This window comes from Thrips palmi, unplaced genomic scaffold (genome assembly GCF_012932325.1).
Source record: "Thrips palmi isolate BJ-2018 unplaced genomic scaffold, TpBJ-2018v1 HiC_scaffold_15, whole genome shotgun sequence".
Classification (NCBI taxonomy): domain Eukaryota; kingdom Metazoa; phylum Arthropoda; class Insecta; order Thysanoptera; family Thripidae; genus Thrips; species Thrips palmi.
In genome coordinates, this window is record NW_023144624.1 from 2,238,024 (window position 1) to 2,250,706 (window position 12,683).

The 12,683-nt window shown below is 39.0% G+C and overlaps 3 protein-coding genes across 5 annotated transcripts; 2 read left to right on the forward strand and 1 right to left on the reverse strand.

Annotated features, from left to right (window-relative positions):
- Positions 1-175: 175 nt before the first annotated feature.
- LOC117641799 (vacuolar protein sorting-associated protein 16 homolog) lies at positions 176-4,500 on the forward strand. The gene is made up of 17 exons (XM_034379437.1): positions 176-353; positions 456-645; positions 732-857; positions 938-1,085; positions 1,157-1,278; positions 1,363-1,538; positions 1,628-1,874; positions 1,948-2,073; positions 2,164-2,291; positions 2,417-2,561; positions 2,676-2,810; positions 2,894-3,055; positions 3,156-3,305; positions 3,389-3,636; positions 3,705-3,801; positions 3,892-3,995; positions 4,070-4,500. Exons 1-17 carry the CDS (start codon positions 298-300, stop codon positions 4,212-4,214), a joined length of 2,505 nt encoding a protein of 834 aa, XP_034235328.1. The 5' UTR covers positions 176-297; the 3' UTR covers positions 4,215-4,500.
- LOC117641800 (zinc finger X-linked protein ZXDA) lies at positions 4,497-10,072 on the reverse strand. The gene is made up of 6 exons (XM_034379439.1): positions 9,918-10,072; positions 8,923-9,159; positions 8,736-8,841; positions 8,500-8,640; positions 8,140-8,404; positions 4,497-8,031 (listed from the first exon to the last, which is right to left on the reverse strand). Exons 1-6 carry the CDS (start codon positions 10,018-10,020, stop codon positions 7,594-7,596), a joined length of 1,290 nt encoding a protein of 429 aa, XP_034235330.1. The 5' UTR covers positions 10,021-10,072; the 3' UTR covers positions 4,497-7,593.
- A 215-nt stretch (positions 10,073-10,287) lies between these two features.
- LOC117641803 (ATP synthase lipid-binding protein, mitochondrial) lies at positions 10,288-12,588 on the forward strand. Of its 3 annotated transcripts, none has more exons than XM_034379442.1 (4): positions 10,288-10,442; positions 11,547-11,616; positions 11,703-11,913; positions 11,990-12,588. In XM_034379442.1, the coding sequence occupies exons 2-4, from the start codon at positions 11,575-11,577 to the stop codon at positions 12,151-12,153; spliced, it is 417 nt and encodes a 138-aa protein (XP_034235333.1). In that variant the 5' UTR covers positions 10,288-10,442; positions 11,547-11,574; the 3' UTR covers positions 12,154-12,588. The 3 variants fall into 3 exon arrangements, with proteins under 3 accessions (XP_034235333.1, XP_034235334.1, XP_034235335.1); XM_034379443.1 differs by having other exon boundaries at positions 10,322-10,466; XM_034379444.1 differs by lacking the exon at positions 10,288-10,442 and adding an exon at positions 10,508-10,532.
- The last annotated feature ends 95 nt before the right edge of the window (positions 12,589-12,683 follow it).

Consider the following 12,683-nt stretch of genomic DNA (forward strand, 5'->3'; position numbering starts at 1 on the left):
TGTTGCAACGGACTGTCTCAAATATTTTTCTAAATATTATTGTTGAAAATTATGACGATAGAAAGCATAGAGCTACTTTGAATATTTTCACAAAGGTTATTTATCATTTGCATTTTGACAAAAGGAAAGCACCCGCTCCAAACACCGCCTTTCACTTAAATGTAAACACTGTGTAAGGTTTTGTTATTATTTTTATATGTGTTTACAGGTGACAAGGTGACAAGAGGCGTTTCTTCAAACTGGCTCTCGGATTTCATTCATTTCCCTCTCTGTTCGGTTTCTCTTTAAAGTGTCAAGATGCCAATCCTGTTAACAGCGGACTGGTGTCCCGTGGGGAGAGATGAGTATTATCGGTGCGTCTTAAATAAGTGTTGTTTAATTTTTGTGACATAACCTTATTAATTTAGTTCTGTGTTAGTCTTGTGATAATTGATGGTGCTCTTTCATTTGGACAGGAAATTTGAAGTCTACAACATGGAATGGACAAACTCTTTTAATATGGAAAATGTCATTGTCGCGTCTTGTTCTTATGGTGGTCCTCTTGCGGTGCGTCGAGACCCCAAGAAAATTGTCAAGGTACAGGGAAGTGGGAAGCCCACAATATACATTTACACTGCAGCTGGAGAACTTGTTTCATCAATTGTGGTAAGTGAAGCAAAAGTTTTCAGCTGTCTTTTTATATTTTTGGGATTTATCATACCCCTTTTCTTACCACACTATTATTTGATCAGTTATCACGACCAGTAATCCATGTAGGCTGGTCAATAGCAGACGATTTACTTTGCATAGAAGATGATGGATCAGTTCTGAGGTATGATCTGTTTGGAAATCACCAACATACATTCTCCGTCTGTGAAGTAAGTTGGTTTCTTAATTCATCTTGCTCCTAATCCTTTTAAGTGCACTTTACATAAATGTTTTGTTGACATTTTTACAGGAGGCTAAAATAACAAAAGTTATTGAGGCCAATGTGTTCAATAGTAGTGTGGGTGGCACAGGTGTTGCTATTTTGACGTCTTCGTACCGGTTCTTCTTAGTTAACAATGTGAAGGATCCGAAAACTCATCCAATGCCAGAAATTCCAGGTAAATTAGTGAAATTCTGTAACTAGTTTTCTTTTGGAAATGTTAAATGGAAAAATATTATTACTTTCCAGGGCTTAATGCTCCACCAAGCAGTTGGGCAGTGATTGCAAAAGATAAACAGGCAAAAATTCTTGTTGCCAAAGAAAGGGAACTGTATTTCCTATCCTATAATGAAGAGCATCCTGTTCATGTAGTAAGTGCATGTTTTAAATATGACATTCTTACCTGGATTATAATGTGAAGACTTTGATAATTTTATTGTGTTTTGTTTTTAAAGGTACTAAGCTTTGCTGACCGTTTGAGTTCTGTGGTGGAAATGGCAGTATCAGTAGACAACCGTCGAATTGGACTATTCACTGATAAGGGAAGATTGTGGATTGGATCATCTGATCTATCAGGAAAGGGCTGTGAAATTGATACTTCACATGCTTGCCGCCCATTTCAGTTAGCATGGTATGTTTTACAAATGGGACAAATTGTGAATGTGAAATGCATTCTAATTGAAGTGAAATATTTCATTATTATGCTGTTTTTTGCTTTAGGTGTGGAAGTGATGGAGTTGTTGGTGTGTGGGATGGAACATTATTATTGGTCACAGTAAATGGTGATATTCTTACATACCCTTGTGACTCCCGAGTTCATGTGGTTCCAGAAATAGACTGCGTCAGGGTTATTTCCACTTTAACACATGAAATTTTACAGTCTGTGCCCTCAGTAGTTCAGAAAATTCTGAGAATAAACAGTGTGGACCCCGGAAATTACCTCCTTGAAGCTTCAAGGCAATTCCAGGTATGACAGATTAGAGTTGTAGAGATAAGTGCCTTTACTCTACAGTTTTTCTATCTCATTTTTATATTTACAGCGTCGAAGTCATAGCGCAGATGAGTACATCCGACTTGTTAAAGATCAACTACCTATAGCTGTAGCAAATTGTATAGAGGCTGCAGGCTATGAGTTCTCCCCAGAGAATCAGAAGATGTTCATAAGGGTTGGTACTTACCATAGTAGTAATAATTCTTTGGTACCTACAAGTGTAATGTGATGATAATAAATACCTATGTTTCTTGTTATTCACCAGGCGGCTCAGTTTGGGAAAGGCTTTGTTCCTAATTTAGATCCAGAGCCATATGTTACAATGTGTCGTGTACTTCGTGTGCTCAATGCAGTTCGTAACTTCAAAGTCTGCCTTCCCATCACTAATGTGCAGTATCCTTTAGGCTAAAAACTTTTGTCTACATTTTTTTCTACCAATTTGTTTTTTTTTTTGTAACATTTTTACCTGTGGTTTTGTTGGTCAGTGTTATGCATTTTACCTTAACTGTCTTCTCTAGATACATCAAAATGTCTGAGAGTGGGCTACTTGACAGGTTAATAAGGAGGAGACATTATTACATGGCAATACAAATATGCAAGCATCTCAAGCTACCTCCAGCTAAGGGCTTAAGCCGTATCTTAGCTGAGTGGGCTTTCTACAAGGCAAGTCAATATTTCAAAATACTTGGGGTTTCTTTAGTATCTGAAACATGTCAGTGCTTTAGAAGTGTCAGACAAATTACTTAATTAATTCAGTTTCTGTTTGTTCCTTGACAGGTTTCTCAAGCAAAGCAAGACAGAGAACAGGTTGCAAAAGAAATTGCTGACAAACTTGGAAAGGCTCCAGGAATTTCGTTTAAGGATATTGCACTACGAGCCAACAATTTTGGCCACACTCAGCTGGCAATTCGTGTAATCTTCACATCATCTTTTTCTGCTTGGGCTCATTAGTCTTTTGTGAATATTCTGCCTTATCATTATATCTTTCTTTACAGTTAATGGACTATGAACCTCGAGCAAGAGAACAAGTTCCACTGCTTTTGAATTTGGGACAGGAGGTCCCAGCATTGTTGAAGGCTATGGAAAGTGGGGATACTGATCTAGTTTACACAGTTTTGTTGAGAATGCATGCAAAGATGCCCCTTGCTGATTTCTATGTATGTTCTCTGTTTACATACTGTTGATTGATGGGTTATGCCTTTTACCTCTCCTAACCCAAAATGAGTACTCTTATCTTACCTTATCTTCTGATTCCAGTTGAAAATGAGAAACTATCCTCTCGCTCATTCACTGTACATTAAGTACAGTTATGAAAACAACAACAAAGAGCTGCATGATATCTATTCTCAAGAGTCGGATTTCAATGCTCAAGCTGCTTTACATTTGAAAGAGGCCTACCTGCCCAAAGTATTTTTGTGTTTTTATCACTTTCTTGTTGGAATAGTCCTGTAAAGCCTGCAGTTTTTAATTAGGTGTTTTTCTTTTTTCAGAATTCTGGAACTAGAGAAACATCATTAGCAGCTGCAAGACAAAGCTACAAAAATGCACGAAATGAATTTTTGGCTGTAGCATGTGATGAGCAGCTTAAATTATTGAAGTTTCAACGAGATTTAGAGGCCAAATTTAGAAGAGAATTTTTTGGGCGCTCTTTGCATGACACAGTAGAGATACTTCTGTCTCTAAAGGAGTTGAAACTAGCTGATTCTTTACGCGCTGAATTCAAAGTTCCTGATCGCAGGTATAGTTGTGGATTGGTTGCATCTTTGTTTTGTTCAAGAATCATGTTTTAATTTTGTAAATATCTAGGTACTGGTGGCTTCGCATCCTAGCCCATGCACAGAATGATGAGTGGGAGCAGCTTGAGAAGTTCTCTAAAGATAAAAAGTCACCCATTGGATATGAGGTGAGAATAGCTGTTCGCCCTCTTTCCCAGTCTGTCTTGTAAAACTCGCATCTTAACCTCCATTTTTATTTCTTCCCCTGTTGTTTTTAGCCCTTTGTTGATGTCTGCTTGGAAAAGAACAAAAAACTAGAGGCTCAAAAATATATGAGTAGAGTAAAGGATGACCTGAAAGTCAAGTACTATGCTAAGATTGGGTTAGTACATGTGCTTGCTGTGGTTGTGCTAACAGCTAGATTGGCAGTGCCTTACTTTTTTCTTTGTCCTGCAGTATGTTGGAGAAAGCTGCTCAAACTGCATTTGAACAAAAGGACGTGCAAGCTCTCAATGTTGTTCAGGCGAGGTGTGGCGCTCAAGATCGTCATGTTGTGGAGCAGATAAATACTTATTTAGCTCAGCTAAGAAGCAAGAAGTAAAAATTTCTTTGTTTCCTTGTAAATGAAATGGGTAGCCTCTGTTGATTTGCTATCAGGGTTAAATTTTCCCTGGAGTCTGCTAGTCTTAACCTGGGACAAGGTCTGAGTGGTCATCATCATCAAAGTAAAATAAGTGTTCATATAATTTGTAAAAAAGAATATTGTGATACTCTTGCATTTTATAAATGTGTATGCAGAGGCTGCCAGTTTATATTTCTGTATAACCTCCTGTGATATTTTGTTGTCTGTTCATGTTATATAATATATTGAAATCAAAAGAAATTCACTTATCTCCTTTTATTTTGTGGCACCGTTTTGGCAATACAGAGCTGACGTGAATACACCAAACCATGTAACGATTATACATACAGCCATTTGCAAAGGTATCCTAACACAAATGAAAGAAAAAGGTAAACATCCATATGATATTAATGCTTTTCTTTTTGAATTCAACACAAATATTTCAGTCATCACATCAGTCAACAGCACAGCACTTGAAGAAAATTTTACAATTCGTATTCATTTACTAAGTTTGTGAAGTGCTGTAACATTCTCTATTTAGCATAGTCCAAAAGTTATTTTGGAAATCTTTAAACTGTACTGGCATAAGTGCTAAAGCTGCAAAGTATACTCAGATATTGTTCTTGACTATACAGTTAGTGAGTTGCAGCATTGTCAAATCCTTATGCATAGATAAGATACTAGAGATAAACCACAAATGGATGGAGAATAGCTTATATGAGTAGCAGAGTAAAGGTTTTCAAACTGAAGCGAAATAAACATACATGTTTTTAACCAAATAGAATTCAACTCCAATAATATTGTTTAGTTATTCAAATAAATTGCAAGAGGATTGAAAACTCCTTACAATTGAAAATGAAAGCTTCTTGTAAGTACCATTTATGGTACTCACTCTTATTCAATTGAAAACAATCAGTCAAGAAAGGGGTACTTTGATAAAACTACATTATTAGAATTCCGAACAGATGTTTGGTAACAGCCATATATTTATCACAAATTAGCTGGTAGTCGGAATTTGCGAGGGCAAAGTGGGTAATGACATTGCTCCTTTAAAAAAAAATCTCTTTTTTCACTCTTTTGTAACAAGTTGCCTTAAGTTACCTGAAAGAAAATGAGAAAACTGAGTCCCCTGTTCCAGTTCTTCTTCAATAGGTCATAGCCAGATCCCACATAAAAGATGAAAAAAAGGAAAAAAAAGAAAGAGTGTAACTTATAGCTTAAGGCATCTCAAGACAAGAGTATGAAGTTGACGCACTAACAACAAACAAACATACTTAATTTCTCTATCTTCATAGGCTTCTGAAGAGAAAACCACTCACAATACCTGAATCTTCTATACATATGTGAATACACACATTACCACTATCACAGTTTACAAATAGAAAGCACACAAACTATGTCCAGTTCAGTTAATTTACATTCTATAGAGCATATGCACTGGAAATTAAAAATGCACTCATTAAATTGTGTCTACCACAAACATGCATTATGATCTGGTTAATGTGCAATTTTATGCCTAAAAATAATGTCATATTGACAACAGGAGCCTTACTAAAGAGGCGAGAATAGGAAATGAAAACTGAGTATTCTTAACGGATATTAGAGTTAATTGTGAGATTTCTGTAATGCATTCATCTAGAAATGAGCCTCATTCTATGTTACTTTTCTCAGCACCTCTTTGCTGAATCTACAGGGTACATGAGATATACAATACTATGCAAAAAATGAAAGTCTAAAAGTGCACAGAGAAACGGCATCATAAATTTTAACAAATGAATTCCTTCATAAACAGAATAATAGCTACAACATGGTACTGGAGTTCTTGAAAGAACTTATCGTTTCAGTCTACATCTTATCATCACTTGCATGTAAGACTGGTGAATTAATTCTAACTTTAATGAATTTACATTGACTATGGTGATGATACAAGGATGCATTTCTGCATGAACCTAGACTTGAAATATATAATACCTTTGGTTTAAAACATACAGTAATACAAGCCATTGTAGTAAGGAAAAGGGCAGCATAACGTCTCACAATGGACTAGAAAAGTGCTCTTAAAGAGATGTTTGAAGAGAGGCAAAGAATAATATGAACAAAGATGCCCGCACAATGACTCATGCGATAATGATGATGATGGAAACCAGATTATGGGCCCACCTTCAAGTAATAAGGGACACTAAAACCACATAAATACAAAGACATACCATGGGCTAGAAATTCATATCCTGTAGTTTTGAAAGAAGGCTGGAAAGTAAGATGCCGTAATGGCCCAAAGAAAAGCGCCTGCTGTGCCTCAGTCACACCAATACATACATTATGTTCAACTCTACCAATCAACACTTACATAAATAATACCTATAACAGGACACAAACTGATTAAACAAAGAACAAAAAGATAGTAAGAAATAATCAAAGACACAGTAACTTAACAATAACTCTGCGAACACAATCTCGGCAATAAGATTGTCTCAACATTGAAGCCCAGCAAGATAAACTTGTAACAGGTTGAGATTTCTTATGCAATATAATAATAATAATTCTTTGTTTTAAAAAACAGGTTAAAAAAAAAGAACGAATTTGAGAACACATAAACACATTACAGAGAGAAAAAGTCTCTCCTCATTTGGTTGTTGTAAAAAAAAAAATGACTAGAACTACTCACAATACACACTGAATACTATAAACTTATATCACAAATCATAACTTTATATTTAACAAAACAAGAAAGTTGCTCAAATTAATTGGGAAAGAAAAAAAAAGGACTATGCAGTGGTCTGACTTAGCTCATATAAAATACAATAAAATTTTTCTTTTGTCATTTTTTATCTTTTCTTTTATTTTAAAGGCACATAAGATCTATACGAGCTGCCATAATGTCAGCCCCAAAAAATGATAACGGAGGTTGGTAATTTAGAGGCTCTTGACACCTAAGTTTAACAACTTGGGTGAATGAGAAATTATTTACAAACAATCAGATCGTAACAGCATTCCTTCTCTAGAAATAAATATGAACAAAAACAAAAATCAACAAGGACAATAAATTAATTGTTTCCAAAACCTACTGTCACCCTCTCTTTCACAGACACAAAACCACACACACAAAGAAATTTTTGTTTCCTTGATATTTAACTAAGCTGATTATTGAGACAGAGTAAGAGGTGAAAAATGAGAGAGAAATCGCGAGTTGGTAAGTATTGGTCAGGTACTTATCCTCGATTCCTTGATTAATAGCTTTGGATTGACTTCAAGTCGTTTGGTAAGCACATGCACTGACTATTTCTTGTTTTGTCTTGCAGCAAGATTCAGAAATTTGAAATACCCTGCTCAGTGATTGTACTTTGCCCCATAAGAAACTTCATTCTATGTTCTCAACACTTTCCAAGCCCTCTACACTTTCAAGGCCAAGAGGAGGAGTAGTTGCTGGGCTCACAGGTGTTAATGGTAGGGTAACAGTTTGCTGTGACGGCAGAGACATAATAAGCTTTGTTGTAGTTTGGCTGTCTGGTGTCAAAGGAGGAGTATGTGGTGATGTTGCAGGAGTGAGTATGCCTGGCATTGTTGACTCACCAACTGCACATATTTTGTTGGGAGTGAGGTTGATGGTGTTAATTAGCAGTCCACTTGGTTTGGTCGAAGATATGGCAGACTGATGTCTGCTTATCGCCTGGCTGACAGCTGTTGCAGAAACCTTTTTTGTTGCTAGGGCTGCAGCTAAGTTAAAACCATTGGTATCAATCACAGTTCCTTTCAGCTGTGCTGTATGCTGGGCAGATTTTGCAGACAAAACAACACTCTGAAAAAAATTTCAACTCTATAAGACTTTACTAATTTTAAAAGACATTTTATAAAAAGGAACAAAATAGCCAAAAAAAAAAGAAGATTGAGTTTGAAATTTGCATACCTGTAGAGTTTTCACTGGCAGTCCTAGCGCACCACTAAGAGCACTAAGCCCAGAAGTAGAAGTAGCTACAAGAGGTTTCAGAGTTACAGTTCTCAAAGGGCTCAATGCAGCAGCAACTTCCCTGCTGGGAATCTGCAATATTTCTCCCATTTGAGTAGTGATTGTTGTGAGGTTGGTCCCAGTATGATGTGAGGCTGTGTGCATTTTCAGTCCTTGAGTAGTTTTGTAGCTTTTCCCACAATGACACTTGAATGCCTTGCGAATTCTTCATAAATAAAAAATAAATTAAAAAAATATTAGAAAAAGTAGAACATTTCACACAGCTGACATTCATGTTTAGAAAAGATCCAGTGCACATACTTTCCATCATTTTTGTGTCCGTTCTTGGAGTGGTACTTGATACCATTTACATTCTTATACCTTTTCTTGCATCCAGGTACTGGGCAAGCAAAGGGCTTCTCTGGCATTTGGTTAGGATTTGTGGGACTTGAGGTGATGCACCTGGAAGCAACAATTTAGTTGGAATCAACCTCAAGTGTGGTTCTGTCTACATTAATCATGAAAATTCACTAAAAAAGAAAGTCCAAAGACAATACCTGCTGCCATATCGAAGAATATATTCTGAGCTGAACTCTTCAGACGTTGTCCATGAATCATTGCTGTCTGAATCCGTCAACACCTCATCTTCTTCAGCATCACTCCCTGGAGAATAAAACATTTTTGTAACAGAGATACTCAGGTCTGCATGATTTTGGGCAGCATCTGCACTGCTGTCTACTTTACCTGCAGGTGAAAAGTTCCGTTGCACTGCGGTGGTGGAAAGTGGTTTGTTCAGAGGTGGATGTGCTACTCTTTGGCCCTGACTAGGGTTTGGGGTTGTTTGTGCGACTGATTTAATTTTTGGCTTGACATCTGGGAATTCCTTGCGAGCAGCATCAGTGAAAAAGCGCAGCACATAACTCAATGGGAGACTGACTGGATGCTGCTCTTCCTGCCTCTCTATGACAATTGGATCATCATCTGAAACACCATGAAAGACAAAGCAATTACCGGTACGGACCAAGTGAACAGTTATCAAAATTTGTTTAGTGAATAAGAGAAAAACAACATTGGCAGAAATAGCAAGAAAAATTTGGGCAAAAATAATTTTTAATAGAATATTAATTATCTTGAAAGGGAATCTTTATAAACATAAAGTTTACTGAGAACGACCTTACTTATCAACTGTTTGAATGTTGTTATTTCACATTCCTCTGTGACATGAGGATGAGACACAACAGTACTACCCTTCTGATATTTTATGTTTTTTTTTCCAGACAAGATATTTTTAGGGCAATACAGATGAGTTATTAATGATTTTATTTATTTAATCGTGGCTTATGCATCTACTAACAAAATAGAACATTTATTCAGGGACTTCAGCAAAGCGAGCGTTTCAAATTTGCCGCAAGAGTAGGCGTGGACAGGAAGGGGAGGGGGAGGGGAGGGAAGTGTAGCAGTGTAGCAGAAAGCTTTTACAATCCATAACCTCACTACAATGACCTTCACAAAAAGGCTATAGCAAATAAAAAGGACTGCGAAAAAGAGAAAAGCCGTCAAAAATTTAATCGAACTAATGAATTTATGGCGTAAATACGCACACTAAAGAATAAGATCACAATCAAACAAGAAAACCGTGCAGGGCGTCGCACTCTTGATTGCGACTGTACTGGGTCAGCTCAAAACAACTCAAACAGAGCCACAAAGAATGATAGAATCTATAATTTGAGTTCAGTTACCAATGTGTGATTCTTCTATGTGCTGAATGAGATCTCCCAACCCTTGAAAAATAATTCCGCAACCATCGAATTTACAGATGTTTACCATGAAGACGGCCATCATCCACCACCTACAATGTCAAAGCCCCCCCTCCCAAACCCTCTCTCGCCCCTTTCTCAGTCGATTCGGTGCCGCTTGATAACAGTCATAAGCAATCTAGCGAGTACCTAAAAGGCTATGGAACTGCAAAGCTGAAAAAATTGTAATTTTTTATCTGCTTTTGAACGTGTAAGGTGCCGAAAATAGTGGAATAACCGACATTTCTATTGTAAGTTGGTTCACGTAGTACCACTTTTCTGCTGGTCGATAAAAGGAAGGGGTGGAACGTGGCACATGGAAAACCTGAAGCGCCCTCTGCATGCTCTGCACGGAACAGCCACTACGAAGAGGCGGTTGACTACGGTGGTGCCGAGTTTCGCTCTACGGTCACTTGCGTTTTACACATTCCCAAGGACGGGTCGCCTCCTCCTCTCATCTGTTCTTCGGTGAGTTCGAGATTGTCTAGGAAGGTACGGTTAAATCCAGCTCCTCGTCGTAATTTCGGGCTCATCCGCCTTCGAATCCGACTGATTGTGGTAGTTTAATATTCGCGGCCTCGTCTCGTTCGTATATTTTCGTGTGTCGTGCCTTGATTGATCGTCTGGCCAGAATTTTCCTCCGGGGCCCTGCCTTAGGACCCGGTCAGCCATTTTCACCTCTAAAGTTACTGGGGATATAGCCGGTGAATGAATGGGGATACCGCTTGATTTCTGTTGCGTTACGTTCTCTGAGGCGGCATGAGCGTATAAGCTTTGGCTAACTTCCAGTTCGGTGTTTTATAGTGTGTCCTCTATCTCCTTGATTCGCGGGTCCGAGCTGTACCGACTCCCTGTGCAGAGTCCCTTCCTTGTAACAGGCCGCGGGCCGCCACTGTTTAGGACTGTTGCGCAGTGAGCTGGAATCCGGCCGTGACAACCCTTTAGAATGGCAAACCTCAGCCTCATCTCTTTATTTTCCTCTTCTGGTCGTGTTCAGGGACACGCAGGGCAGTATTCGACCTAGGCCGTTCGCCATCTTTTCTGGTCCTGCTAGAATTCGCCGCCTCACGTGATTTGCTGGTTGGCTACTGAGTTCGGAACGTTAGACTTGGCCTTTCGTCTATCTAAACTGATTCAAACTAAATTTAAATTGTGCTGAATCGATCGGGGGCCTCCCACTGCGGAAGTTCTAACCTTTTGACCTTAATGAGGTGTGCAAGTGTCATTGAAGCATTTGCCCTGGAAGTTACTTTTCTCATCGTTTGGTTCGCATTATTTCTCCAGACGCTGTTCTAGTTCTCCTCAACCGTGACCGGCCGTCGTCTGGGGTTAACTTGGTCGCGATTGGGATCCTAGAATCTAACCTAACCCTACTTAGACGCTCGTTTGTTTTTTCTTTGCGGGGTGTCCCGGATACTTTTAGCCTATGCACCAATTGGTAGCCCGTTCTTATTGGCTGTCGTTTATCCAGTTGTCACGGCCGTGCTTTGCGTGGGTCGTAAAATTTTGTCGGGTGTTGAGTCAATGCTGTGTTCATCACTTGTAACTAACACATTTTTTTTGTGTTTCCAGGTAACAAATCAATTCCACAAACACCACCATGTTTGCCTGTGCCCGTATCACCCCCGCCGCCAAGAGCGCCGTAAGTCTTTCATTTATTGCTGAATGAGATTCAGACAGTCGTTTACTCTTTGAGGTCTTTCTTACAAGTTCTTTTTTGTTCTACAGCTTGTCGCCAGCTCAAGGGCATACCTCCGACCCCTGGTCAGCGCAGTTAACTCTGCGAGCCCCCTGACCCAGGTGCAGACCCCTGTCATCCCCAGCCAGTCCCTGCTGCCCCTTGTCCGAAGCTTCCAGACTTCATCTGTGTCCAACGACATCGACTCCGCCGCCAAGTTCATTGGTGCCGGCGCTGCCACCGTCGGTGTCGCTGGCTCTGGTTAGTTTCAGTCTGGTTGTTCAGTCGTTGCCTTGAAGTTACTTTTTGCTCATCCACTACTGTTCTGCTGTTACAGGAGCTGGTATTGGATCAGTCTTCGGTTCCCTCATCATCGGTTATGCCAGGAACCCCTCCCTCAAGCAGCAGCTTTTCTCTTATGCCATTCTTGGTTTCGCCTTGTCTGAGGCCATGGGTCTGTTCTGTCTTATGATGGCTTTCCTGCTCTTGTTCGCTTTCTAAGCGGATTAGTTCATGTTCACATTATACCTCGTGCTGTTTTCTTTCTTATGGGAAGGGAGTAGCTGGGGTTAAAATTGGGAGATTCGCCATTATCCATCCAATCTAAGGGGCAATTTGGGAATGGCACAGTGTAGTCACTGCCAAGTATTAAATTTTATGATGTTTTAAACTTTTTGTTATAATATCCTTGTTTTCCTCTACATGGGGCAACTTTCAATCATGTTGAACTTGGGTCTTATCTCACTAAGGAGGCTACCTCAAATCCTTGTATATGTGTATCGAAATTGCAGTCCCCCTTATGGTGAACCTCCCATTTGTAGCTGTTAAAGTGAGCTGGGTGACGAAAGGTACAAGCAATAAGACAGTAATGTCTTGAGTAAATGCAAATCATTTTCTACCATGTACAAATTGCTGAAAATACAACATAATGACAAAGATTTGTTATCATTACTCTTGAAGCTCCTCAGTGAAGTTTACTGCCTCATTGTTCAGTGATGGGACAATTGTTTCTGTTAAACCCCATCAAGATC